Raw genomic sequence first — 27,266 nt, 5'->3', positions numbered from 1 at the left:
TGTGGAGGTTCACAAGGCTCAGGGGGCTCTTGACTGGAACAGGTGTCACATAAACACAGCATTTGGGCCAATAAAGATCCCTCCATAGTTTTACAAAAAGTTTCTGAACTGCTGCTGTCTCCCTCTTTCAAAGATTGCAGTTGTAGAGGTTTTATTATTTTCAGAGGGACAGCCTAGCAATGTTTGCCCAAGGAACAGCTGGAATTCATACTGGGCTGGGATGGAAGAGCACATCAGTGAAAACCCATAAGCCCTTCCCTCTCTTCCTCCTACAGGGAAACTTACACAGTATAATTGTAAAAGCAGCAAAGAATCCTGTGGCACCTTATAGACTGACAGACGTTTTGGAGCATGAGCTTTTGGAAAGCTCATGCTCCAAAACGTCTGTTAGTCTATAAGGTGCCACAGGATTCTTTGCTGCTTTTACAGATCCAGACTAACATGGCTACCCCTGATACTTGACAGTATAATTGAAAAGTTCAATATACGCACACCCACTAAATAGCTCCTTATCTAATATCCTTCCAACTCCTCTCCCTGCATACTGACCTCCCCATAAATCAGGATTTAGAACAGAAAGTTTGATATGCTGAACAGCTTTGTGAACTTTGTTAGATGCCTACTGAAAACAAGACGCTTGAAATTCAGGAACCAGTTTCTTCCTCTTTCAGCATCCTTCTCCCCACCCTGGCCTGCCCAGGGCAGAGTCCCAATGGAATTGGGAGCCTGTGCAAATAAAAGCAGGCTCTGAGGGAAGTTACCCAACCACCCATGCCGATAGCTAGGGAGGACACTGAGCCGATGCAATTTACTCCAGAGCGGATACTAAGTGGCAAAGCTGGAGAAAACTCCCCAGGCATCTCCACTCCTTGTCCTGAGTCCTGGACCCCACCTGTTCCCTGAGCTGGGACGAGAACCCCAGACCTCTTGCTTCCAGCCTGCTCCTGTAATCCCTAGACCCCCTCCCTCCCTGCCCGCCCCCGGAGCCAGGGACAGAACCCAGGCATCCTGGCTCCCAGCCGGCTGCTCTAGCCACTGCCCCAGGACTGTACGGCTCTGCAGCGGGCACGCGGCTCCAGGACACCCCGCCACATGCACCCCGATCGCTCCCGCAGGGAGATCCGCCTTGAGCAGCCCCCCGGCCGCTCTAGGCTGCCTCTTGCGACGTGGGAGCAGCCTTGCAAGCGGCTGCTAAACTTTTCAGGCTGCGGCCCATAAGCAGGGACCGGGGCCGGGCTCCCCTGACAAGGGCCCGCCTTTGTTACCCAACTCCCCCGCCCCAAACCCGTGCACCCCACCCGGGCGCCCCCCAGCAGGGCTGCAGAGCGAGCGGCCGCCGCTTACCGTGCGCTGAACCGGGCAATCAGCAACCGCCCCGCCGGGGAGCCGCCCCGCTGCTCCGGCTCGGTGCCCTCTCCGGGCGCCCTCCCCGCACTTCCATCAGCCTCCCCCAGGCAGGGCAGCGCAGCTGCTGCAGACACCAGCCTGTCTCTCTCGACCTCCCCCCCCCCGTCTCCCTACGCCCCCTCGGCTGATAGGAGCCCCCCGCACCAATAGCCGCGGCTGGGCTGCGCAATTCCGCGGCCTCATTGGTGTCTCCAGCCCCCCTGCTCGGTGGGGAGAAGGGAGGAGGAGCGTTGAGGCCCGCCCCGACAATGCGCTGCTGGTTAGTGGCTTCAGCAGCTGCCAGAGTTTGGAGTGTCATCAGCCTCGGATGGAGGAGGAGGAGAGTGGCTGGCTGGCTTGGAGAGCCTCTCCCAGGCTGGGATTGCAAACATCGGGAGGCCAAAGGGACTAGAGCTGGGACGGGGGTGTCCCGGAAAGCCCAGTGCACAGGGGCAGGGAGTTTGGAGGGGTACTGGCAGCACTAACATCATTTGGGGATGAGGTGGGAGACTCAGACTCATAGACTCTAGGACTGGAAGGGATCTCGAGAGGTCATCGAGTCCAGTCCCCTGCCCTCATGGCAGGACCAAATACTGTCTAGACCATCCCTGATAGACATTTATCTAACCTACTCTTAAATATCTCCAGAGATGGAGATTCCACAACTTCCCTAGCCAATCTATTCCAGTGTTTAACTACCCTGACGGTTAGGAATTTTTTCCTAATGTCCAACCTAAATCTCCCTTGCTGCAGTTTAAGCCCATTGCTTCTTGTTCTATCGTTAGAGGCTAAGGTGAACAAGTTTTCTCCCTCCTCCTGATGACACCCTTTTAAATATATGAAAACTGCTATCATGTCCCCTCTCAGTCTTCTCTTTTCCAAACTAAACAAACCCAATTCCTTCAGCCTTCCTTCATAGGTCATGTTCTCAAGACCTTTAATCATTCTTGTTGCTCTTCTCTTGACCCTCTCCAATTTCTCCACATCTTTCTTGAAATGCGGTGCCTAGAACTGGACACAATACTCCAGTTGAGGCCTAACCAGTGCAGAGTAAAGCGGAAGAATGACTTCTCGTGTCTTGTTTACAACACACCTGTTAATGCATCCCAGAATCACGTTTGCTTTTTTTGCAACAGTATCACACTGTTGACTCATATTAAGCTTGTGGTCCACTATGACCCCTAGATCTCTTTCTGCCATACTCCTTCCTAGACAGTCTCTTCCCATTCTGTATGGGAGAAGAGCTGTGATGGGAAGGAGAGAAAACTTGTGTGAAAATCATTGGTGGAGAGTCACAAAGGCCCTGGGCCTGAAGGGTCTGGCTAGGTTTGAGGGTCTGGGCCAAAGGATCTCCCCACGCTGGGGGTTTTCATGCCTGCATCTCACAGTTGTCACTAGGGTGACCAGACAGCAGATGTGAAAAATCGGGATGGGGGTTGAGGGGGCAATAGGTGCCTATATAAGAAAAATATCCCAAAATTGGGACTGTCCCTATATAATTGGGACATCTGGTCACCCTAGTTGTCACCTCAGATCAAACACGGCACAGGTCTGTAGAGACCAGGAGTCATTGCCATCTGGTGTTTGACTCATCATTGGAATGAGCAAGCAAGAGTCTTAATCCATGTCGAAGGCATAGGCAGATCCAAGCTCCATAAATTAGAAACTGAAGCGTTTTCAAACTGGTAATAAAGTGGAATATTTGAATAGTGTGGGTAATTAACCATTGGATCAGATTGCCAAGGGACATCTATTCTCCATCCTTAAAGTCCTTACAGCTAGCTTGAGCATTTCTCTAGGTCAGTGGCTCTCAACCAGAGGTATGTGTTCCCCTGGGCTACACAGAGGTCTTCCAGGGGGTACGTCAAGGTTCTTCCCTCACTCTGAACTTTAGGGTACAGATGTGGGGACCTGCATGGACACTTCTAAGCTTAATTACTAGCTTAGCTCTGGTAACACTGCCACCATCCAGAAGTTAGTGTCTGGAGAATTCCCTGTCCCCCCAAAACTTTCCCCTTCCTGGGTTGCCTTGAGGGACTTCACCAATTCCCTGGTGAACACAGATCCAAACCTCTTGGATCTTAAAACAAGGGGAAATTAACCATCCCTCCTCCTTTTCCCCCGCCAATCCCTGGTGAGTCCAGATCCAATCCCCTTGGATCTAAAAACAAGGAAAAATCAATCAGGTATTAAGAAACAAAAGGCTTTTAATTAAAGAAAAGAAAGGTAAAAATCATCTCTGTAAAATCAGGATGGAAAATACTTTACAAGGTAATCAGATTCATATAGCCCAGAGGAACCCCCTCTAGCCTTAGGTTCAAAGTTACAGCAAACAGAGGTAAGATCCTCTCAGCAAAAAAGGAACATTTACAGGTTGAGAAAACAAAAATAAGACTAATCCGCCTTGCCTGGCTATTACTTACAATTTTGAAACATGAGAGACTGATTCAGAAAGGTTTGGAGAGCCTGGATTGACATCTGGTCCCTCTTAGTCCCAAGAGTGAACAACCCCCAAAACAAAGAGCACAAACAAAAGACTTCCCTCCACCAAGATTTGAAAGTATCTTGTCCTCCAATTGGTCCTCTGGTCAGGTGTCAGCCAGGTTTACTGAGTTTCTTAACACTTTACAGGTAAAAGAGACATTAACCCTTAACTATCTGTTTAAGACAGGGTACATCAATTCATTTAGATATTTGCTTAGTTTTACAACATAAAAAGCACTAGTGAAGTCAGTACAAACTAAAATGCCATACAGACAATGACTTGTTTATATTGCTCTGTATACTATACACTGAAATATAAATACAATATTTATATTCCAATTGATTTATTTCATAATTATATGGTAAAGATGAGAAAGTCAGCCATTTTTCAGTAACAGTGTGCTGGGGACACTTGTGTTTTGGTATCTGGTTTTGTAAGCAAGTAGTTTTTAAATGAGGTGTAACTTGGGGGTACACAAGACAAATCAGACTCCTGAAGGGGGTACAGTCATCTGGAAAGGCTGCGAGCCACTGCTCTAGCTTATTCACGCTAGCTTCTAGCACAAGCTATTGGGCTCAATGCAGGAATCTCTTACTCTGATCCACTCCTCTAGCAAGGTCCTGTGTTCTGAGCCTTTGCTGACCCATCAGGCTGATGTGTGTGGATGGAACTGGCATTTGGGCTCAAACCTGAGTCAGAGCCCAGGCTTAGTGTGCAGGGGAAACATACCCTAAGTGGTCTGATCTACCCCGGTGTTGAGCACCTTGCAAGTGTCTAGAAGTTCTGGCCTAAGTAACTTGCCCAGGTTGGTGCAGAGCTGAGAATAGAATGTAGGAGTCATAGGAACATAGGACGGGGCTGGATCTTTGAGTCCAGCCCCCTGCTATGACAGGCAAACCAATCATATAATCCCTTTCATAAACTGATTCTTGCCCAAAAGCAAGCTATTCCGATGGATAGGAAAGATAGAAAATGTGGCAAAAGACCACTTTGGCTTTACCACGAGATCTTGCATGACCTACAAAATAAAAAGGAGTCATAAAAATTGGAAACTAGGTCAGATTACAAAAGATGAATATAGGCAAACAACACAGAAATGCAGGAGCAAGATTAAAAAGGCAAAGGCACAAAATGAGCTCAAACTAGCTATGGGAATAAAGGGAAACAAGATGACTTTTTATCAATACATTAGAAGCAAGAGGAAGACCAAGGACAGGGTAGGCCCACTGCTCAGTGAGGAGGGAGAAACAGTAACAGGAAACTTGGAAATGGCAGAGACGCTTAATGACTTCTTTGTTTCGGTCTTCACTGAGAAGTCTGAAGGAATATCTAACATAGTGAATGCTTATGGGAAGGGGGTAGGTTTAGAAGATAAAATAAAAAAAGAGCAAGTTAAAAATCACTTAGAAAAGTTAGATGCCTGCAAGTCACCAGGGCCTGATGAAATGCATCCTAGAATACTCAAGGAGTTAATAGAGGAGGTTTCTGAGCCTCTAGCTATTATCTTTGGAAAGTCATGGGAGACGGGAGAGATTCCAGAAGACTGGAAAAGGGCAAATATAGTGCCCATCTATAAAAAGGGAAATAAAAACAACCCAGGAAACTACAGACCAATTAGTTTAACTTCTGTGCCAGGGAAGATAATAGAGCAAGTAATTAAAGAAATCATCTGCAAACACTTGGAAGGTGGTAAGGTGATAGGGAATAGCCAGCATGGATTTGTAAAGAACAAATCCTGTCAAACCAATCTGATAGCGTTCTTTGATAGGATAATGAGCCTTGTGGATAAGGAGAAGCGGTGGATATTGTATACCTAGATTTTAGTAAGGCATTTGATACGGTCTCGCATGATATCCTTATCGATAAACTAGGCAAATACAATTTAGATGGGGCTACTACAAGGTGGGTGCATAACTGGCTGGATAACCATACTCAGTAGTTGTTAATGGCTCCCAATCCTGCTGGAAAGGTATAACAAGTGGGGTTCCGCAGGGGTCTGTTTTGGGACCGGCTCTGTTCAATATCTTCATCAACGACTTATATGTTGGCATAGAAAGTACGCTTATTAAGTTTGCAGACGATACCAAATGGGGAGGGATTGCAACTGCTCTGGAGGACAGGGTCAAAATTCAAAATGATCTGGACAAATTGGAGAAATGGTCTGAGGTAAACCGGATGAAGTTCAATAAAGACAAATGCAAAGTGCTCCACTTAGGAAGGAACAATCCATTTCACACATACAGAATGGGAAGAGACTGTCTAGGAAGGAGTATGGCAGAAAGAGATCTAGGGGTCATAGTGGACCACAAGCTAAATATGAGTCAACAGTGTGATACTGTTGCAAAAAAAGCAAACGTGATTCTGGGATGCATTAACAGGTGTGTTGTAAACAAGACACGAGAAGTCATTCTTCCACTCTACTCTGTGCTGGTTAGGCCTCAACTGGAGTATTGTATCCAGTTCTGGGCACCGCATTTCAAGAAAGATGTGGAGAAATTGAAGAGGGTCCAGAGGAGAGCAACAAGAATGATCAAAGGTCTTGAGAACATGACCTATGAAGGAAGGCTGAAAGAATTGGGTTTATTTAGTTTGGAAAAGAGAAGACTGAGAGGGGACATGATAGCAGTTTTCAGGTATCTAAAAGGGTGTCATCAGGAGGAGGGAGAAAACTTGTTCACCTTAGCCTCTAATGATAGAACAAGAAGCAATGGGCTTAAACTGCAGCAAGGGAGATTTAGGTTGGACATTAGGAAAATGTTCTTAACTGTCAGGGTAGTTAAACACTGGAATAAATTGCCTAGGGAGGTTGTGGAATCTCCATCTCTGGAGATATTTAAGAGTAGGTTAGATAAATGTCTATCAGGGATGGTCTAGACAGTATTTGGTCCTGCCGTGAGGGCAGGGGACTGGACTCGATGACCTCTCGAGGTCCCTTCCAGTCCTAGGCCTCGTCCAGACTAGGGGAGGAAAATCGATCTTAGATACGCAACTTCAGCTACGTGAATAACGTAGCTGAAGTCGAATATCTAAGCTCGAATTACTCACCCATCAAGATGGCGCGGGATCGATGTCCGCGGCTCTCCGTGTCGATTCCAGAACTCTGTTCGGGTTGATGGAGTTCCGGAATCGATGTAAGCGCGCTCGGGGATCGATATATCGCGTCTAGACTAGACATGATATATCGATCCCCGAGCAATCGATTTTAACCCGCGGATACGGCGGGGTAGTTTGGACGTGGGCCTAGAGTCTATGAATCTTTGTTCCAAGCTGCTTCTTGCAATGGGGGCTTGGTGTGTTTGTGTAGCATTGGTGTCCTGAACTTGTTCTGTGGGACAGGAAAGAATTTCTTAAATTGGCTAGATTAGAACTATCTTTCTTTCCCTGCTGGTCCTTGTCTCTGTTGCTGGTGATGACATACCTGGCTTGTCTATGCAGCTGTAAGCTCGTCGAGCCAGGTACAGGCAAGTCTCATCTTACGCGGGGGTTCCGTTCCGTGGTTAGCGCTTAAAGCGAAAACCGCGTATAGTGAAACACTCATTGAGTTAAATGGCAGGCGGAATCACTCGCACTACAGATGCAGTTTTTATATTGTTATTTTTCTTTTTTTTTTCCCGTTTTTGCCGACCGTGCAAAGCTGAATTTGCACATGTTAAATGTGCCTAAGATGTGACTTGCCTGTATTCTCTCTTACTATATGTATGTCCATCTTCAGTTTGTTCTCTCAATGCCAATATAATATAGCCTTATCATTTCCTCAAGCCAGACTGGTTGGCTCACTCCCTGATTTTAATACAGCCGTCTTTTTCTTCAGTTGTTCATAGTTTTCTATAAACAATTGGAAAAGGCTAATTGCATTTCCCCATCCTGTGCAGTGGTGAACATTAGCTTGTTTTGATTAGCTTTTTTTTTTAATTAAATTTGGATGTGTTTCTGGTCAATTTCTTTTAAAAGGGGCCTGAGCATCCCAGAAGTAATGGGAAAGTTCAGGACCGGACAAAGTGGGAGAGAGAGAGAGTTGCTGATGCTTTGAAATACTTGATATCTAAGAGGCACTTGGATACCTGTCGTGCTGAAAATCAGCCCCGTAAAAGCACATAGCAGTGTCGGGCTGGAAGGGACCTCAAGAGGTCATCAAGTCCAGCCCCCCTGCACTGAGGCAGGACCAAGCAAACCTAGACCATTGCTGACAGGTGTTTGTCCAACCTGTCCTTAAAACCTGCAATGATGGGGATTCCACAAAGCTCCCTAGGTAACCTGCTCCAGTGCTTAACTAACCTTATAGTTAGAAGTTTTTCATAATGTCCAATCTCAATCTAAATGAGGGTTCTGGATTTTTCCCTCCTTTGTAAAGTGCCTTGAGCTCTACCGGTGAAAAGCGCTATGTAAGAGCGAGGGGTTAGTATTCGTTTCCTGAGGTTTTGTGGGCTGTGACAGAGCCACCGCCACCCTAACAGGAAGCCAGAGGCGCTAATGCCTGTGAAAATACTTTCATGCAGCTCTTTTGCTGCACAGAGAAACCAAACCTAAGCTTCGCTGGGCAGCGGGACTGTGCTCACAGCTCTGCCCCTGGAGTCCAGCTGCAGGTGTGCTTGTCCCCTCCCCTACAACAGCGGGTTCAAACTAGCTGACACCCCCCCTTCACCGTCTGGAATCTGCAGCTTGAGCTGGGCTGACATCCAGGCCCTGGGGAAGTGCAGACAGTGGCAGCGGTGGCTGCTATGGGCTGAGCAGAGAGATGGCATGTTGCTGTACAACAACTGTATTTACTTCCAGGCTGACTTTAGTCTCAAATCCCCTTTCAGCTTTCCATTGGCTCTACCAGAAGGTTAAGTTGTTCCCTCCCTCCCCTCAGCTGCCAATTCAGCCCTGGTGGAAGATGCAGGATTGAGGGCCCTAACAGCTGTTATCCTGGGTGCATCCACAGAGCAGAACCAGCAGAGGTCTTAGCAGGGCAAGCCTCCCCCCACAAGCCATCCCACCTTAAGCTGGAGGGTTCACTTTGAAGAGGCGAAATGTTGGTTCAGCCTCAGTGGCACCTGCTAGCTGCAGTATTACCATCCCCAAGCATTCAAAAACCTTCAGACTCCTTTAAAAATCGCTTTAATCATACATGCATTTGGGGTTCTTTTTAGTTGCCTTCTGGTTCTGAACTTTCTGGGTTACACTTGGGTCACGTTTCAGGCTTATCTCAACCACGTGTGCCAGAAATTCCCTTTTTATTTTTTTAATGAAAGCTGAGATTCTCAGTTTATGTCTTGTCTCCAGGAGCTGGAGCTTTAAGAGAAAGACGGAATAACGTGAGATTTGCTATACAAATGCAAGAGTTGGCAATGCTGCTCAGAGCCCTATTCACACTGTGACGCAGGTTCAAGCCCTGTCATGCTGCAGTGTGGATGCAGCTCAAGCCACAGACTCAAGTCAGCAGGTCTATGTAGTGCACAGTGGGAGACCCAGGCCTGGCAATTGTAAACCCAGGTTTACAATGCGGTCTAGACACTCAAGTGAGGGCTTGGAAACATTGAGTTCACAAGCCTGGGTCCCACAGTACCAGGCTTAGCATGCAGAGTAGACATACCCTGACATGCCTCAAGCTGGATGTGGGTACCTAGCTTTAACCTCCAGCTCTCAGTTTCAGCATCTATTAACAGAGTACCAGAAGGGTTTATGTTAATTTAATGTTTGCAATACATTGTATGAGCATCAGATGAAAGCTGTTATATAAGTGCGAAGTACTAAAGGTCAATAATTTATTGGGACATCAGCCATCTCAAATATCTAATTACTAGGAAATTAACTTAGGCCTGTTGTCCCACAGGGCCGATGTCTCAATATATTATGGGCAATGCTATGGATGCCACAAATAATTGCTGATGATGTATTTGGGCATTAAGGTTCTAGTGTTATGGTTCTAAATATGAACAGAAAAGCTGATTAAACAGTGGTGACCAGTATAAGCTGGTATCAGGCTGTCACTCAGAACAGCTTCTCTTGTATTTTTCAGCTTTGGGAGTGGAGGGCAAAGCTAAACCACACTCACAAAATGGCCAGTCACTGAACAAATGTATCAACAAAGCTGTGTTCAGACACTGACACTCAGCTGTAGTAATATGGGAGGTTAAAATATCCAGCAGTGCCTCCGCTTAAACCTACAGGAGACATTTTGATTTCTTGATGTGGACATCTACAGAGAGAAATCCTCTCTTTACACTCAGGGCTTGTCTACTGGGGGAAATTGACCAGCAGGACCATACCAGTAGAATATTTGGGAGGAGTGTTGATTAAAATAAAGATTACAACAGATCTCTAAGCAAATCCCTTTACTCTCGGTATTAAATAAAGCATCTTCTATGAGGAAGTCAAATGTTTATTTTTTAATGTCTATGAGGAAGAATGAGACACTCCATTTCCAACCATAGGGAGCACAGGTTCTATTCTAGTCTTACTCCTGACTCATGGTGCAGCCTCATCTGAGTCACTTAGCCTTCCTATTGTTCAGTTGCCCCATCTGTAAAATGGGGCTAATGATTCCTGCTCCTTCATAAAGCGCTTTGCACTCAGCAAGTGTAATTTTTTTTATTTCCAAAATATTTTGTAGAAAATTGGGAAAAGCCAATAAAATTCTCAAAGTAACCTTTTTTTAAAACCAACTCTTTACTTGGATGACATTTTTATTTCTGAAAACTGTGAATTTTTTTTAAAGGCAGAAAGAATGAAAAAGAAAACCCAGAACATTTTCCAAAAATAAGTTTCAGGATTTTTTTTTAAAACCACCTCCAACAGCCAAGCATTGGGATATCTAGTAGCACTGGATGGTGATGTTTGGATTACGTTTTTTTTTTTTCCTGTCAGAAGTTGCCGGTTTGTCAGAATCAAAGTGTTCTGTGGGACTGAGTCAATTTTGATGAAGTTCTACCTGGATTCCTGCCAGCTCACCCACGTGATTCCTTGGCAGCGCACCCAGTGGGCTGCTGGGAACCTGGAAGCCCAGTTTCCAAGGTCACAGATCTCTGGCAGCCTGAGCTCCCTGCTCCAGCATGGTGCCTGAGCAGGCTCCCAGTAGAGCGAACAATAATTCCATCTCAGGGAATTCTGAAATTTATTTTTGTTCTGAAACAAAACAAAACTTCAAACTCCTCCATGAAACAGAATGACCAACTCAAGTCCCTAGCATTCATTCGGGCCCTCTCCACACTAAAACAGCTTCTGTTTCGGGATACAAGGTTGCACCACCATCATCTGCCTACACATTTAAGTGTTGCAGCACAGATGGGAATGAGCCAGGGGGCACCACTGGTCTGTACATGGCATGTAGCAAACTCCCTTTGCCCTTCCACTTTGCTGCCCCCATTGTCACAGGCAGACACAACCGAGGAGCCCCTGGCGATGATGATCTGCTTTGTGTACATATATGCACCTTACAGCATCTCTCCGCAGGGCTCAGCGTGTTTACCAGACACCATGCAAGATCAGTCCCTGCCACCAAGGGCAGTTCTCTCCCTGGAAATGGAAATTAAATGTCTGATTTTCAGATGTGCATGCACAGCTCCTTTTGTCTTCAGTACCTCTGACAATCAAGCCCTAAATAACTTTCTCATGGTTACTCAGTGGGTCAGTGGCAAAGGAAGGAATAAAAGCCAGGCCTCCCGACACCTAGCCCTGCATTTTAACTGCTAGAGAGGCCATGCTTCTTCCCTCATAAATGTATTATTGTCATTCATTTCTTCTGTTCAGTGGGATTTAATCAATGGCAGGAGAGGGCAACTGGCACTGCCTTCTATTAAGGACTCTCTTACTGTCACTTAGATGTGAGGATCAGAGGAACACATCAAAGAAAAATGCAGTTGCTTCAATGGTAAAAACTCTGCTGATGTGGGCTCGGAGGCTCTCTCCAGTTTCCTGGAATTGATGTGGACAGCTGTCATAAACAGATAGCTAAGGGTTAATGTCTCTTTCACCTGTAAAGGGGTTAACAAAGAGTGACCTGCACCACCTGACCAGAGGACCAATCAGGAGACAAAATACTTTCAAATCTGGGTGGAGGGAAGTTTGGGTGTGAGTTCTTTGTGTGTTGTGTGTTCTTCTCTGGGAGAGTCAGAGAGACCAGACATTACTACAAGCTCTCTAAGTTTCTTTTCATATAGTAAGTAAAAACAGGCGGTTTAGGCTTTTTGATTGTTTTTACTCTATTTGCAATTGTGGATCTGGCTGGTTAACTTTTATATGTGTAGTTGCTGGGAATATTCTGATTTGTATTGGTACTAGGGGGAAGGTCTCTTTCTGATGACTGTAAGCTATAGGACCCTGTAATATTTACATCTTGAAGTTATAGAGAATTCCTTACTTTTCCCTTCCTTTTATTAAAACTTTTTTTTTTTTTTGGTAAAAGAGAACCTGATTGATTTTTTCTTCCTTGTTTCCCTTGTGTTATTCCAGGGGATTGGGATACTCACCGGGATGGGTGGGGGGGGGGGGGGAGACGGGAGGGGAAGAGATAGAATCTCTTTGTTTTCCTTGAATCTGTTTGCCTCTTTGTGGAAAGGAAGGGAGATGCTTCTCTGTATGGTGATTTAGAGGTTAGATCAGTATCACAGGATACCCCAGGGAGAGAAATTCTGGGAGGGGAAAAGGTGGGGGGAATGGTTTATTTCTCCTTGTTTTAAGAACCCAAGGGATCTGGGTTCTTGGGGTCCCCAGGGAAGGTTGGAGAGATCAGAGTGCCCCAAAACACTATATTTTTGGGTGGTGGCAGTGCTATCAGATCTAAGCTGGTAATTAATCTTAGAGGATTCAGGTGCTAGTATCTCATTTTCTGAACTCTTAAGGTTCAGATCTGAGAAGGAATGCTATGATAACAGCATCATAGATTATAAGCCCAGAAGGGACCGTTGTGATCATCTCGTCTGACCTACTGCGTAACAGGGGCCATAGAACTCCCTCAATGTAATTCCTAGAGCACATCATCCCATATTCTCCAGCAGGAGTTAAAAAAGTGCAGGGCAAAGGGGGAAGTTTCTTGGATCCTGACTTCCCAATTAGCAGCTGTCCAAGGTCCTGCATCTGCTGGATCTTGGCAGGGGGAAAGACTCTGGATTGTATTGATATGAAAAAGGACATGGTGTGAACAACTAATCCACTGATACAGGACAATGACAGAGCAAGTGAAGCAGAGGTACAGAAGCTTCCAGGCAACTTTTTACACACTTGACATTGTTAAAGTAACAGCAGCCCACAGGGGATACAAATCGCTGAAATTAGCCAGGAGTACCCTTGGGCTTGTGCCTCCCAACATCTTCTAATGACTCAGCGAGGAGCCTCCCGCTTTGATTTGCTCCTAACAGATCAGATGCACAACCCCTCCTTAGTTTATGCCTGAAAGCAGATAGTGCGGCTAAACTGATACATAGACTGAACTGCGCAGACGTTGCCATTTTGTAACAGGCTTTATGGCCATGATGCTATGTACACGGTTGGATCAAAACTCAATTGCATAAAGATGGATTGTTTTTGTGATTTATTCTTTTTACTGATGAGGACTGATTTTTTTAAAAACTGATTTCCTGGAACATGCCTGACAAGAGAGAGAGTTCTTTACATATTTAGACTGACAGTTGTGAAACTCAACTGACTGTGTTTTTCCCTCAACAGGGTCCAAGTTCAATGAGCTGGCTTGAGCGTCTCTCATTCAGATACTTCCTCCTTTTTATTCATGCCTCGCAACCCCCCGACAAGAGATATCCAATTCTTGTAATAGCAACTGACTGAATCAGGTTAGGAGAGTGCACACTTTTGAGTGCAACGAGTAAATTCTATAATCAAAAGTCCAGGCTGAAGAACCAGCATCCTGTATAGTTTAGAATACAATACTCAAAGTGGTGATCGGGGGGGAGCAGGGTAGACATACCCTCTTAAAACCAAACCTCGAAAGAACCAAATGTGCGCGCACACACACACACACAGTACATATTGTGCAATCATTTGTATTTTAACAACTTTGTTCTAAGGAATAGCTTGTCTAATAAAAACTGTCAACCACATATTCCTCTTTGTGTAGCTTAGGAAGCAGCATACTGGTCTGATTTCTGGCAGAGGTAATGCATCACCTCTGCTGTTTTCAAAAGCCATTCAAAAATAGTAGCAAAAATAGCACAAAAGCCCTGGAATAGCTATTTGGTCTATTCATATGCTGGTAGGGAGTAAAACAGGAAAATAAACACATTCCCTTAGAATCTTAGTATTAATCTCTTCATTGGCCCTTTAAAGTGGATTAAGAGAACACACTGCGGTCTAGCAGACAGGGCACTAGACTGGGAACCAGAAGGGGGCCTCTGTTCCAAGCTCTCCTAAGGACCTGCGCTGTGATCAATCTGTGTGATTGTTTTCCTTCCTGCCCTTTTCCTATCTTGTCTATTTAGATTGTAAGCCTATGGTCTGCCTCTGTGTATTTGTAAAGCACAAAGCATAGAGCTCCAATCCCAACGGGAAGATTTAAGACATTGCTGTAAATAAAAATTATAAATAAGCCGTTGCTTCTCTTTGTGCAAGTTCCATATTTCTTGAAAAGTGAGTACTACCAACAAACTGCCAAGTTGCATCTATGTCAGCGTTTATTTATACTTAAAGGCTTTAAAAATACAGAATAAAATAGCTTTATCTACTATTATTCACAACATCTGGTCCAAATATTACATATTTTTTAAATATTTAAACGTTTAATGAAGCCATGTTAGAAAAACAAAATACGAAAACTCCATAAAAGAATTACACGTCTCAAAAAATAAAATAAAAAAAAACAAAACAGAAAACCCTTGGTATGTAACAAAATAAAAATGTTTACAGCCCAAGTCAGTCAAAAAAACCTCATGGAAAAATATTTATCCCCACTGTTTAAGAACAGTCAATAGTTTGTTATGCCAAAGGTTGTTATAAACAGACAAAATACAATAATTTGGACTGGCAGCAAGATGCAAAGATGACACAATAAATGCCAGATAACACAGGAGGCAAGTCTAAATACATCTTCGATATTAATAAGTACTGATGACAATGCACAGTCACAATCAAATTGTAACCTGACAGGAATGGCTTGGATGCTGCTAAATATGAATCCCCAACACTTAAAGCAGCCCAGCACTATGTTGTATAGAAGACTCATGGGCGGAAGCTAAATACTGGCAAGCGTGTGGCCTCCTCCAGTATTATAAAAGCTATATAAAGAGGTGGACATGCAATATTTGTTATCCCACGTCCAGGAAGGTTAACATAAGCCTGAGCAAGAAGTCCTGCAAGACATGCACCAAATGGGAAACAAACCACCGGAAGATTTTCTGGAGAGGAAAAAGTGGTATTTTTTGGTTTGAGAAGGCCACTTACAAAAACTAAAGCTAGGTTGTGCGGGTCCATCAGGCATTTTTATTCAGATCTAAATGTTAGCACAAGCTGCTTTGGATTGTATGCAAACATCCAATGGTTAACTTAAACCATCAAATGTTGGCTATTTGTAAACCACATGTGCCTGTAGTGCTGCTTATACCATAAGTGATATTAATCAACTGAATATTTGAGACACTGTTTTGGTATGAAGGTATTGCCATAATGGATTGTTCTCACCTGACTGACGCCTCTTGCGGTATAAATAGTACCAAGGATTTCAATTTGTAAGTGCTGATTCTACTTTGCGAGTAAGGATATTTCAGTAGGGAGGTGAACAATAAGAAACTCTTCATTTTTCAGGAACAACAAACACGGGTAAATAAAGTATACACAACTACTATCGATTCGTCAATGAAGAAATTCTATCATCACATGACATTGTCATGACAATCATACCACCCCCTCCCAGGAAACCTGTAAAAATTATCCTGAGTGGAAATGTTATTTTTAATATATGGAAATACTGCAATATTCATGTACAGACCAAGTTGCCATATTGAAAGTCAGTATTAAAAGGTGTAACGCAAATCCCGAGTATGAATTTGGAAGAAAAAAGAAGTAGTCATGTTTTCCCCAATAGGTTACTGATCAAGCCAGTCAGTCAACACATCCTAATATGGACATTAGTCAATCATAGACGTAAATGTACTATGAAATGTAATTTTGAAGATGCATAATTTGTCAATGTTCTATTTAGAAAACTTGTTAGCAAGAGTTCTTAATTTAACCAAAAAGATCAATATAATAAAAGGATGGCTACAAAAGCCCCAAAGCTGTTTTGCTTTGAATATAGTTATACACCTTTGATACAACAACATGATATTTTGCCATGAATATTTGCCATTCTATATTTAAATCTAGTTGAAACACCATCTTTTTCTAGTCCTTTAGTAGGTGTTGTCTTCTTTATACACTATGGTCTAATTTATCAATTAGAAAGGCAATTACATATACAGCAAAAACATACTATTGCAATAACAACCATATTTCTATTCCCATCTCCCCCACCAACTTACCCCTTTAAGTATAAATGTAAACAAGAAACTTTTAAAGTATCCAACTGTTTTTCAAAATTACAGAGCAAACTTCTGCAACGTATCTGCCTACGGCACCTCATATGGTAAACTTTGCATCATCTGAAGTTAACAGCATTTCCACACCATTCTAACCAAAATTCAAATATTCTGTTGTTTTGTTTTCTCGGGGGTGTGGACTCTCCTACCATAAACAAGGGTATTAAAAATCTGCACTTAGTATTTGATTGGCAATTGTAGATTCCTCTCAAAAACAGACACACAAAAAGAAGCGGGATTTCTCTTCCCCAGGCAAAACTGTGCACATGAGCTTTCCCCCCTAATCTTATCTGAAGAAAGCTAAGATACACACAAAGAGACATCTAACATTCTGGGTGCTGCAGTTAACATCAGATGTTAAGTGTACTGCCAGTGACTTTGTTAAAACATTTTGCGATAAGCAGCATTTCATCAGCTCTCTTCTGGTTATCCTTGCAAAATCAAGGCTCAACTTAACCATCAGCTTTCTTAAAAGAAGAGGATGCAAGAAGTCACCTCTCTCAGAAGTTAAATGTTTCAGGATTTTGGTTGCAAAATGGACTGCTTGACCACATTAAATACTAGTTTTTAAGGTGGCTAGAAAAGCAAAGCATGTCAGCTAAATATTGTGATCCTCCAGTATATATTTTGCTAATCTTCTCTCACCCAGTCAATGGAATCAGCATGGTAGGACCAGGAAAGAATCTAACTATAAGATTTTAGGTGGAGGAGACTCTGGCTTTCCATAAGCCAATGTACTTTCTTCTGTCAAGAATGGTAGCGTATCTCAGAAAAACAAATCCTCAGAGTGACGGTTCAACTATTTGATTCAAACTACCATGCAGCACCTAAAGACTATTTAAAGTGGTTATTTTTTCAAACATGTTAAAGAGGCCATTTCTGTGTGTGCGTGCAACAGCGCTTTACTTCATCCAAAGAAAGATCTTGTAGAAAAAAAATCTATTTAATTTTCAAGTCAGGATTTCCCATTGTGTGGTCTGCTACCGCATGACATGTCATGCTAATACAAGAACGCACAAGCTGCCTAGCATTACAGGGTTAACATGCAAGTCGTTCTGCCAGCAATCTTGTAAGGTAGCCAAATGGTTCCTAAAGTTGTTGTAACATTTTAGTTTCTTTCCACTGCCTTACATTAACATACTTTTTTGGGAAAAGAGCAGACAAGCCTCAAACATGACATTCGCTGCTGAGTCCACAGAGCAAAATGTACCATTAGATTTTAAGTATCGAGAAGTCTGTTTTTAATGAGTGGCATCATCTTTAATTCAAACTTTTGCCTTCCTGCCCCCACATTTATAAAAGAACCAACTTTGGCATCTTACATGATTATAACCACCTCATACAAGCGGCTTTTCTTTTTGTAATTGAAACTCCCTCACATCTTTGGTTGCACATAAAATAAAAGGTGGAAAAATTTAGAAGCTTAGTGTTACTGATCAGTGCTCTTGGCCAAATCCGTTCCTATGGAGACGGGTAATTTCTGTAACCCCTCTCATTGCCTGTAGAGCAAAATAAAAGATACAGGATCAGCTTTGCACTACAGGTGACATAACCTTGTCTATTACACAACAATTCTTCTGACCGGCTTTCAGCAAAGTCCAACTGACGCCACAACTGCAAACTACTGAAAGTTCCTTGGAGCAAGAACAAATACATGGTTTGTTATGGAAAAAGTTGTATAAAAATATGTTGCATAAACAGCCATGACATGCTGAAAACTATATCAATGGAATCATTTTGACTCTGCACTATTCAATACTGATCCATTAAGCAATTTTCTTCCCCTCCCCTCTCCCACCCCAGCCCTTCCATGCTTCAATAACACAATTTACTGCTCTTGTCCAGTAGTCAACTTTGATAAATATATTAGCGAATTACAGTATCTACCTTTATTTTTTATCCAGAGATACAAAATGCAAGCATTGTAGAGCATACTGGCCTTAAGAGTACATTACACTACACTTCCCTGATGATCTCCACAGCTTAAAAATGCTTTTTTGGGCCACACTGAAACACTGACGTCTAAAACTAACTTGCAATAGTAAGAACATTAAACATGAATAAAACCTTATAATTATGAACGCATGATGAGTATTAACATCCACATAACATCAGAGCTGAGGCTATTCCAGAAAAAAATATCTGAATGGCACCGTCACTGGGCCCAATACCCGTTAAAACCATCCAGTGGATGATGATGCCAAATGTAGTGTGTCTGCTATTTAAAAAATCCACTTGTAAAAACAAACAGCTGCTGTATTAGTCCCCAGAGGAGGGAAAAAAGGCAGCATATACATAGGCCACTCTTATTCAAGCAGTACTAGTCAGACAGAGATAGTCTGAGCAAGATGAAAAAAATTAGGTCAAGTCAGAATAAGCACATGCTGATATTTTGCCTGTTGATTTCTACATATATGGGGCTGCTTAGATAAATTCACATTTTCATTCAGGAAGAGTCTGTGATTAAAGTGGATATATGCACTGTATTGTAATGATAAAAGCTGCTGGGCTAGGAAAATGTTATCACTCTTCAAGTTAAATTGTTCCCTATCCAAGTAAAAATAAAGTTGACACTTCCCTTAAAGTGAACTTTGACTCAGGTACCAGTTAGGTGGCAAGCTTCCAGGTAGACAAGAGCAACATATCTAAAAGATATTGAAGTGATTCTTGCACAGTAGTAGATCACATGGGTAAATCAGTGCTTTTATCTGGCACAATTTAGTAAGGAAATTGTCGTCTGGAAATCTCTGAATGCATTGTTAATGACTGCAAAGATATTCTAGTGATATACCCATTAGCCACAACGATATAATGTCTGATTTACAGATGGCTGTGTGGAAAAAATATGGAATGTATGAGCAATAACTGGAAAAAAATACAACGGACTTGATTTTGGTGTCTGTGTTTTACAAGTGAATAAAATGGTATTTACTCATTTCACACACGGATTCAAATTTTCTGGCACAACTAACTCTGCCAGGAATGGATGTGCCGAAAACACCAGCACCGATGATTTAAATAAAATAATCAGAGGATAAGATGTTCAAAAGCACCTAAGTAATTTAGGAGTTGAAGTTCCACTTTCAAAAATGAGTTAGGCACTTAGGGACCTAAACCTGTTCTGAAAATGGGACTCGGGCACTTCAATTTTACCCAGATCAGTAACCAATTAGGCAATTAGACACACTATATAGAGCCATCACCATCCACAACAGGAAAGCTTTTTTTTTAAATCTGTCTCAGCTCTGGTTCCAGAATTTAAATGCAGATATACAAAACATATATTTTAATGCTTCTTAATCAGCAAGAAACTGCAAATACATCTGTTACTACAACGAGATAATATAATTGCAACCAAGGCTATACGGTAGCCTCAGAGTCTTCATCTGAACCCCTGCAGTTACTGCTTTTCCTGAAGCCTTTCCACGTGTAGCCCATGAAGGTGGGACTGATGGGCAAGAAGCTGAAGCACCTGTACTTTTTGATAAAGTTCATGCCGAAGGGCAAATCGTATGTTTCCATGCCCTCCAGGGACTTGCTGCCTTTGCCCACGCCTTTCTTCCATTTCTGGATTCCTCTCTCCTCAGGGCTTCCTGAAGTTAAATAAAAAAAAATGGAAGGGAAAGTCATTCTACTTCGAAGACATCATGTTCCGCAAGCAGTCAGTCTAGGAAGACATATAGTATTCTCAGGGAGGGAAAACCAGAACTTCACTGCAAAGATAGAACCTCTAGTACAGGGTAGTTCCTACACCGTCAAGGGCTTGTCTACACTACCGGTCGGATCAACGGGCAGCAATTGATACAGCAGGGGTCAATTTATCATGTCTGGTATAGACGCAATAAATCGACCGCCGATCGCTCTAGTATCGACTCCGGTACTCCACCTCAATGAGAAGCACACAGGGAATCGACAGGAGAGTGTCTCCCATCGACACACCACAGTGAAGACACCGGGGTTAAGTAGATCTAAGTACGTTGACTTCAGCTACGTCATTTATGTAGCTGAAGTTGCATAACTTAGATTTATTCCCCAACCCCACAGCCCCCGTAGAGTAGACCGGCCCTATGTCAATGGTGACTTGATGGAAGTAGGGTCAGGCCTTATATGATCTTCTACTAAGGAAGTGGCTTCAACAGTGTTTTTTCCCCTGGTTTCATTTCGTAATCATCAGTACATCTTTTAACTTATGTTGCCCTTTTGGCAGAGAGATTTGCCTAAGGGACCACAGCAAGTCAGTGAATTCAAGCCAAGAATTAAGCTCTGGTCTCCAGCATCCCAGTTCTGTGTTCTAATCTCCAAGCCATGCCGCCTCCACAGTTAACAGTGAGAATACTCATTCAGAAAGGCAGGTGAAGCCATTTAAATTTCAAATACAACATCACCACAAAACTGACCTGGAATGGTGTTATCCAAAATAAACGCCACGCACCCGCCAACAAACATAGCTGTAGTGAGCAGAACATTTAACACTTGATCGATGCCTGCTATTCCTAGAAAAAGAAAGAATTAGGTCAGGATTTGCAGTTTTTACATGTGAACACCCTATTTGGGGGCCTGATCTTATGTATTTAGCCAGGCAAAAATCCCAGTGAGCTCAAGGGGAGCTTTGCTTGAGTAAGCAAAGAGCAGAGGATTAGGTCCTCAGAAACAGTTTACAGGAGCATCTGCCACTAATCTATTCTAGTATGTAGGACTGAGAGAAGTATGTGCCTTACCTACTCATTTTAGAGTCTACAGTTCTGGATTTAAACCAGTGAGGAAACTAACCCTAAAGGCATTCATTTCAGATTGCTTAGAACACCGTTTTCTTTAATAAATCTATGGGAGACACTTCTGCTAATGCAATGAAAAAACCACTAGATAAAAAATACGAGATTTTTTCAAATTTCAAAATTATGTTGACAAAACAGCCCAACTATTAACTATCATTCCTTGGAATGGCAAGTAGTTTACAAGGTTCTTCATTAAGGATTACTCTATAATTGCTTGGAATTTAGCTCTCCCTTGCTTTGTTGAAATAAATCTCAGCCAAAATGAACAACTAGATTAGCCTCTCAATCTGCTTTTGAAGCAGCATGATTAAAATTTAGTTTAGACTTGTATCTTTCAGCAAAAAAATTAGTTCTGGTTCAGGATATTACATATCTTCAAGATATTACATATCTGCACCAATCCCAGTGGTGAAAGAAATCAAAACAGCTTCTCCCCAGGTTAGTTAAGAAATCAGTCATTAAAAAGTCTGAAATAAACTGAATTTTGAGGGGCTCTGTCACTAAAATACATCTGCAAGTGACAAAAACATCAGTCTTGTCAAAGGTTAACACTAATACCCACATTTCAAGATCTAGTTCAATGTTTTCCCCAGTGATTTAAAACCTTTTATAGATTAGCTCTAGCTTTTTAAATGCACACTTTTCTCAACTCTTCTTCCACCCATCTAGCAATGGGTCCTCTCCAGACCCTGCGTCCCTCTTCAACGTCACCCACAGAAGGTAAGGTGAGAATGTCATCTCCATACCATCTAGAAAAATCTTCTTGGGTCTCACCATCTCATCAGCTTTCTGGCCTGGGAACATATCTGCTCCTTTACTTATGGCTCTAAGTCCAGGCCTACACTACAGACTTTTGTTAGCATAACTGTGATAGTCAGGGATGTGATCCCTGGCCAACATATCTGTGCCAGCAAAAGCCCTAATTATTCTGGCAAATCTGCACATGGAATAAGCTATGCCAGGAAATGTGCAATTTTGCTCCGATAAGCTGCTTCCACACTAGGATTGCATTATTGGTACATTACACTTGAATATACCTATACTAGCAAGGTGCTCCTACTGTAGGAAAGGCCCTGATGTCTTTTTTTTTAAATGAAGTATTTATTACTAGCCCATTATTTCACTTGGTACAGCATTTTCACATGAATGAATCAGAAGTTCGTACCTGTAACTAGTGGGTTTTGTTTGAGATAACTTGGAAGGACAAGTCCAAAGAAGATGGAAAATCCAAGTACAAAGAGGTTACGTGAAGAGTTTAAATCTATGAACTGGAGGTTGGACAGACCCACAGCTGTAATCATTCCTAAACAAAACAAATCAAGAGTGAGAACTTTTAGACTCTCTCTCCTTTTTGTTCAATTATTTTGTTCAAAGGTTAGCTAACATCCACAGATACACACCACTGAGGTTAAAGGCTGTCAAACAATCAACTAGCATATGAAGAGAAGCAGAGAAATAGACACTTACCAAAGAGAGTGCAGAAGAGGGCTCCAAGCACTGGGTCAGGCAGGGATGCAAACAGCGCACTGAACTTCCCAACCATTCCAAGTAAGAGCATGAAGGCTGCACCATACTGAATAACCCTACGACTTCCAACCTAGAAAGCACAACGGGAGAGGAATAAATCAGAATACTTCCGAAAAATGCACATTTACACCAACTTTAATGTCTTACTTTTTAATACTAGAAAAAAGTCTATATTTTATTGTCTAATCCCTTTTGAAATTCTCTCCAAACAGAGACCAGCAATCTCCTGTAGTCCTTCATGACATCACAAAGCAAAGTAACCTTGCACAACAACAGCTAGTCTGGCTGAGACGATATACATAAGGGAGACTCAATTCTCCAATGAAACACAAAGCACACTCCCCACCCCAAACCTACACCCTACAGGAACTGGAGATCATCAGAGGAGCAAAAACTGCAGAGATCTCAATTTTAGGACCAGTTGCTTCAATTTTCCATTTAGATACTCCCCCCTCCCCCGCCTTCCTTAAAATACTGGCTGCACAGTATTACAAATGTCTCAAGTTTCATAGCTGGAACATGGTTGTACTTCAACTGTGACATAATATGGTTTGGTTTTGCTTATTTAGACTGTAAGCTGTTTTGAAACTACAGAACCATTAACCTTGCCCAACATAGTTTCCTTGATGTAGTTTGGTCCCATCTACAAAAATTAAAATCAACTATGTAACACAAATTGTACATGGATGCCCCAAGATAACAACAAATGGGACCAAAATGTAAACATTTGCCTTGGCACCACATTAACACAGCCTTGCAGAAAAACATATCGCCAGGTAACAGCAACTGTGTGAAATTTTGCCTCTCCTCCATTCACTTCAGTCAGGTGTAATTTCCCCGCCTGAGATCACGAACTGATTTTAAGTTCTCTCTCTCAAGCAGCTGCAGAATTTGGCTCAGCTAATATTGCAGGAACTTTAGTATTTTCATTTTCATAATGTTTTTATATTTTAATTGTGCAACCTATAGTGTAGTATTACTCTTACATTTTATGTTGTAGTGTACGTTTATGCACAAGTATAATGTGTTTTGAACTAGGGAGAGACCTCGTGTACATACATACATACATACATACATATCTGTATGCATAGAACCCAATTCCGGGAGGTTTGAAAATTTGTTCCCAGCATAACCTTTTAGAGGTTTTCAATTCAGCAATGTTAAGCTTCATACAGACCATAAGTAATAAAAATCACTATTATGTGTGGCTGTTTCCAATGCTTGAGCCCTTAACTGAGCCAACTGGTATAAAAGACGGTTACTTACCTTTGTAACTGTTGTTCTTCGAGATGTGTTGCTCATATCCATTCCAGTTAGGTGTGTACGTGCCGCGTGCACGTTCATCGGAGAAACTTTTACCCTAGCAACCCAGGTGGGTCGGCTGGGCGCCCCCTGGAGTGGTGCTGCCATGGCGCCCCATATATATCCCAGCCGACCCGGTCACCCTTCAGTTCCTTCTTGCCGGCTACTCCGACAGTGGGGAAGGAGGGTGGGTTTGGAATGGATATGAGCAACACATCTCGAAGAACAACAGTTACAAAGGTAAGTAACCGTCTTTTCTTCTTCGAGTGATTGCTCATATGCATTCCAGTTAGGTGATTCCCAAGCCTTACCTAGGCGGTGGGGTCGGAGCGCGATGTGGCGGTATTTAAGACTGCTACGCCGAAGGCCGCATCCTCTCTTGATTGTCTGACCAGCGCATAGTGCGCGGCGAATGTGTGGACCGACGACCAGGTCGCTGCACGGCATATCTCCTGCATAGGCACGTGCGCAAGGAAGGCCGACGACGTCGCCTGAGCCCTCGTGGAATGTGCCGTGAGGTGGCCAGAGGGGACACGAGCTAAGTCGTAGCATGCGCGAATGCATGCAGTTACCCGGGAGGAAATCCTCTGCGAGGATATAGGCTGCCCTCTCATTCGCTCCGCGATCGCCACAAACAGCTCAGGGGACTTCCGAAATGGCTTTGTTCTCTCGATGTAGAAAGCCAGCGCTCTCCAAACATCTAAGGAGTGTAGCTGTTGCTCCCGCTGAGAAGCGTGTGGTCTCGGGAAGAAGATGGGGAGGAAGATGTCCTGGCTGGTGTGGAAGGTGGAAACCACCTTAGGGAGGAACGCCGGGTGGGGCCGCAGGTGTATCTTGTCTTTATGGAAAACGGTGTAGGGCGGGTCCACTGTGAGAGCTCTCAGCTCGGAGACCCGCCTGACCGATGTAATGGCCACCAGGAATGCCGTCTTCCATGACAGGTACGTGAGCGAGCAAGTTGCCAGTGGCTCAAATGGTGGGAGCGTGAGTCTGTTCAGGACCAAGTTAAGGTCCCGGTAGGGGCAGGGCGGCATACTGTGGGGTATAGACGTTCCAGGCCTTTAAGAAATCTGGAGACTAAAGGATGGGAGAATACGGAGCGACCCCCTTCCCCTAGCCGGAAGGCGGATATGGCCACAAAGTGTACCTTTAAGGAGGCAGTTGCCAGGCCCTGCTGCTTAAGGTACCAGAGGTAGTCCAGGACCGTGGACATTGGAGTCTGTGTAGGGTTCACCCCTTGAGAAGCGCACCAGCAAGAGAAATGCTTCCACCTGGCCCTGTACGTTGAGTGAGTGGAGGGCTTCCTGCTGTTAAGAAGTATATGCTGGACCGGTGCGGAGCAACTGAGCTCCACTGTGCTTAGCCATGCAGGAGCCACGCCGTGAGGTGTAGCGCTCGTAGGTCCGGGTGACGAAGCGCGCCGTGATCCTGGGTAATCAGGTCTGGGTGGAGAGGAAGGGGAATTGGGTGGTCCACAGATAGGTTCAGCAAGGTGGTGAACCAGTGCTGTCTGGGCCACGCAGGTGCGATCAAGATCAGATGCGCTTTGTCCCTGCGCAGCTTCAACAGGACCTTGTGCACCAGAGGGAACGGAGGGAAGGCATACAGGAGGTGGTGGGTCCACGGCAGGAGAAATGCGTCCGAGATTGACCCCGGAGAGAGACCTTGGAAGGAGCAAAACTCCTGGCACTTCCTGTTGGACCTGGCTGCGAAGAGGTCTATGCGGGGAAATCCCCACCTCTGGAAGATGGAATGGATGATATCCGGTCTGATCGACCATTCGTGGCAGAGGAAATATCTGCTGAGGCTGTCCGCCAGCGTGTTCTTGACCCCTGGGAGGAAGGATGCCACCAGGTCTATCGACTGGGCTATACAGAAGTCCCAGAGTCGAATGGCCTCCTGACATAGGGGAGACGAACGGGTCCCCCCCTGCTTGTTGATATAATACATGGCCGTTTTGTTGTCCTTGAGTACGGAAACACAGTGGCCTTGTAGGTGTCTTTGAAACGCCTGGCAGGCGAGGCGGACTGCCCTTAGCTCCCGGACATTTATATGGAGTGACAGCTCCTGGGGCGACCAGAGGCCCTGGGTGCGCAGGTCCCCTAAGTGGGCTCCCCACCCCAGGGATGACGCATCGGTTGCTAGAGTTACCGATGGTTGCTTTGAATGGAACGGCATGCCCGCACATACTAGAGATGGGGTTAGCCACCAGTCGAGGGAGCGGAGAGAGTCGGGGGGGATCGTCACTAATACATCTGGTTGGTCCCTGCTCGGTCGGAATACTGAGTGAAGCCACGTTTGGAGGGGCCTCATTCTGAGTTTGACATGCTTTGTCACGTAAGTGCAAGCGGCCATATGGCCGAGCAGTGTGAGGCAGGTTCGAGCCGAGGTGAGTGGGGAGGCTTGCAAGCTCCGGATGATCACCCCGATCGCCTGGAAGCGAGGTTGAGGTAAGAAGGCCCTGGCTTGAACTGAGTCCAGGGTCACGCCTATGAAGTCCAACCTCTGTGTGGGTATCAGGCTGGACTTCTTGGCATTGATAAGCAGGCCCAGCTGTGAAAAAGAGGTCCGTAATGGCCTCGACATCCTGTCGCACCTGAGACTGGGAGGAACCTTTCAGGAGCCAGTCGTCGAGGTATGGGAAGATGTGGATTTTTCGCCGACGGAGGTGGGCAGCCACGACGGCCATGCACTTGGTGAACACCCTCGGGGCTGTCGAGAGGCCGAAGGGCAGAACTGCGAACTGGAAGTGCTGGTGTCTGACCGTGAAGCGGAGGTACTTCCTGTGTGGTGGAAAGATGGCGATATGGAAGTACGCGTCCTTCATGTCGAGGGCGGCGTACCAGTCTCCAGGATCCAGGGATGGGATAATGGTTCCCAGGGAGATCATGCGGAACTTCAACTTGAGCATCCATTTGTTGAGGCCCCTTAGGTCTAGGATGGGCCTGAGACCTCCCTTGGATTTTGGAATCAGAAAATATCGGGAGTAGAATCCCTTGCCTCTCTCGGCTAGAGGTACTTCCTCTATAGCCCCCGCCGCCAGGAGGGAACGAACCTCCTGCAGGAGGGTTTGCTCGTGAGAGGGGTCCCTGAAGAGGGACCGGGAAGGGGGGCGGGAAGGGGGAGAGGAAGCAAATTGCAGATGGTAACCCTGCTTCACTGTGCGTAGCACCCAATGGTCTGACCTTAATCGGGACCACGCCGGGAGGAAGTGGGAGAGGCGGTTGGAGAAGGTAGGGGAAGGATCCTGTGTTGAGACTGGTAAGTCGTCCCTGGGCGCACCTTCAA

General features: G+C 44.3%; 2 protein-coding genes across 15 annotated transcripts in view; both read right to left on the bottom strand.

The window, feature by feature from the left end:
- Window positions 1-1,571, bottom strand: part of RASSF2 (Ras association domain family member 2) — a 48,438-nt gene extending 46,867 nt beyond the window's left edge. Inside the window, exon 1 of one of the 2 annotated variants that reach the window (XM_030552004.1) lies at window positions 1,552-1,571. The gene's annotated coding sequence lies outside the window, so the exon portion shown is untranslated. Of the gene's footprint in view, window positions 1-1,344; window positions 1,506-1,551 lie in introns of those variants that run through there. The other variant, XM_030552002.1, reaches the window with a different exon arrangement.
- Window positions 1,572-14,453: 12,882 nt separating this feature from the next.
- Window positions 14,454-27,266, bottom strand: part of SLC23A2 (solute carrier family 23 member 2) — a 129,082-nt gene continuing 116,269 nt past the window's right edge. For all 13 annotated transcript variants that reach the window (XM_030551993.1, XM_030551995.1, XM_030551996.1 and 10 more), the window contains 4 exons: window positions 22,617-22,746; window positions 22,315-22,452; window positions 20,772-20,867; window positions 14,454-19,967 (listed from right to left, as the gene is read on the bottom strand). In XM_030551993.1, the coding sequence (XP_030407853.1) occupies window positions 19,735-19,967; window positions 20,772-20,867; window positions 22,315-22,452; window positions 22,617-22,746 (597 nt within the window). In that variant the 3' untranslated portion in view covers window positions 14,454-19,734. The remainder of the gene's footprint in view (window positions 19,968-20,771; window positions 20,868-22,314; window positions 22,453-22,616; window positions 22,747-27,266) is intronic.

Source organism: Gopherus evgoodei, chromosome 2 (genome assembly GCF_007399415.2).
Source record: "Gopherus evgoodei ecotype Sinaloan lineage chromosome 2, rGopEvg1_v1.p, whole genome shotgun sequence".
Taxonomy (NCBI): Eukaryota; Metazoa; Chordata; order Testudines; family Testudinidae; genus Gopherus; species Gopherus evgoodei.
The sequence above is the reverse complement of the archived record's forward strand: the minus strand, read 5'-3'. Positions and strand labels throughout refer to the sequence as shown.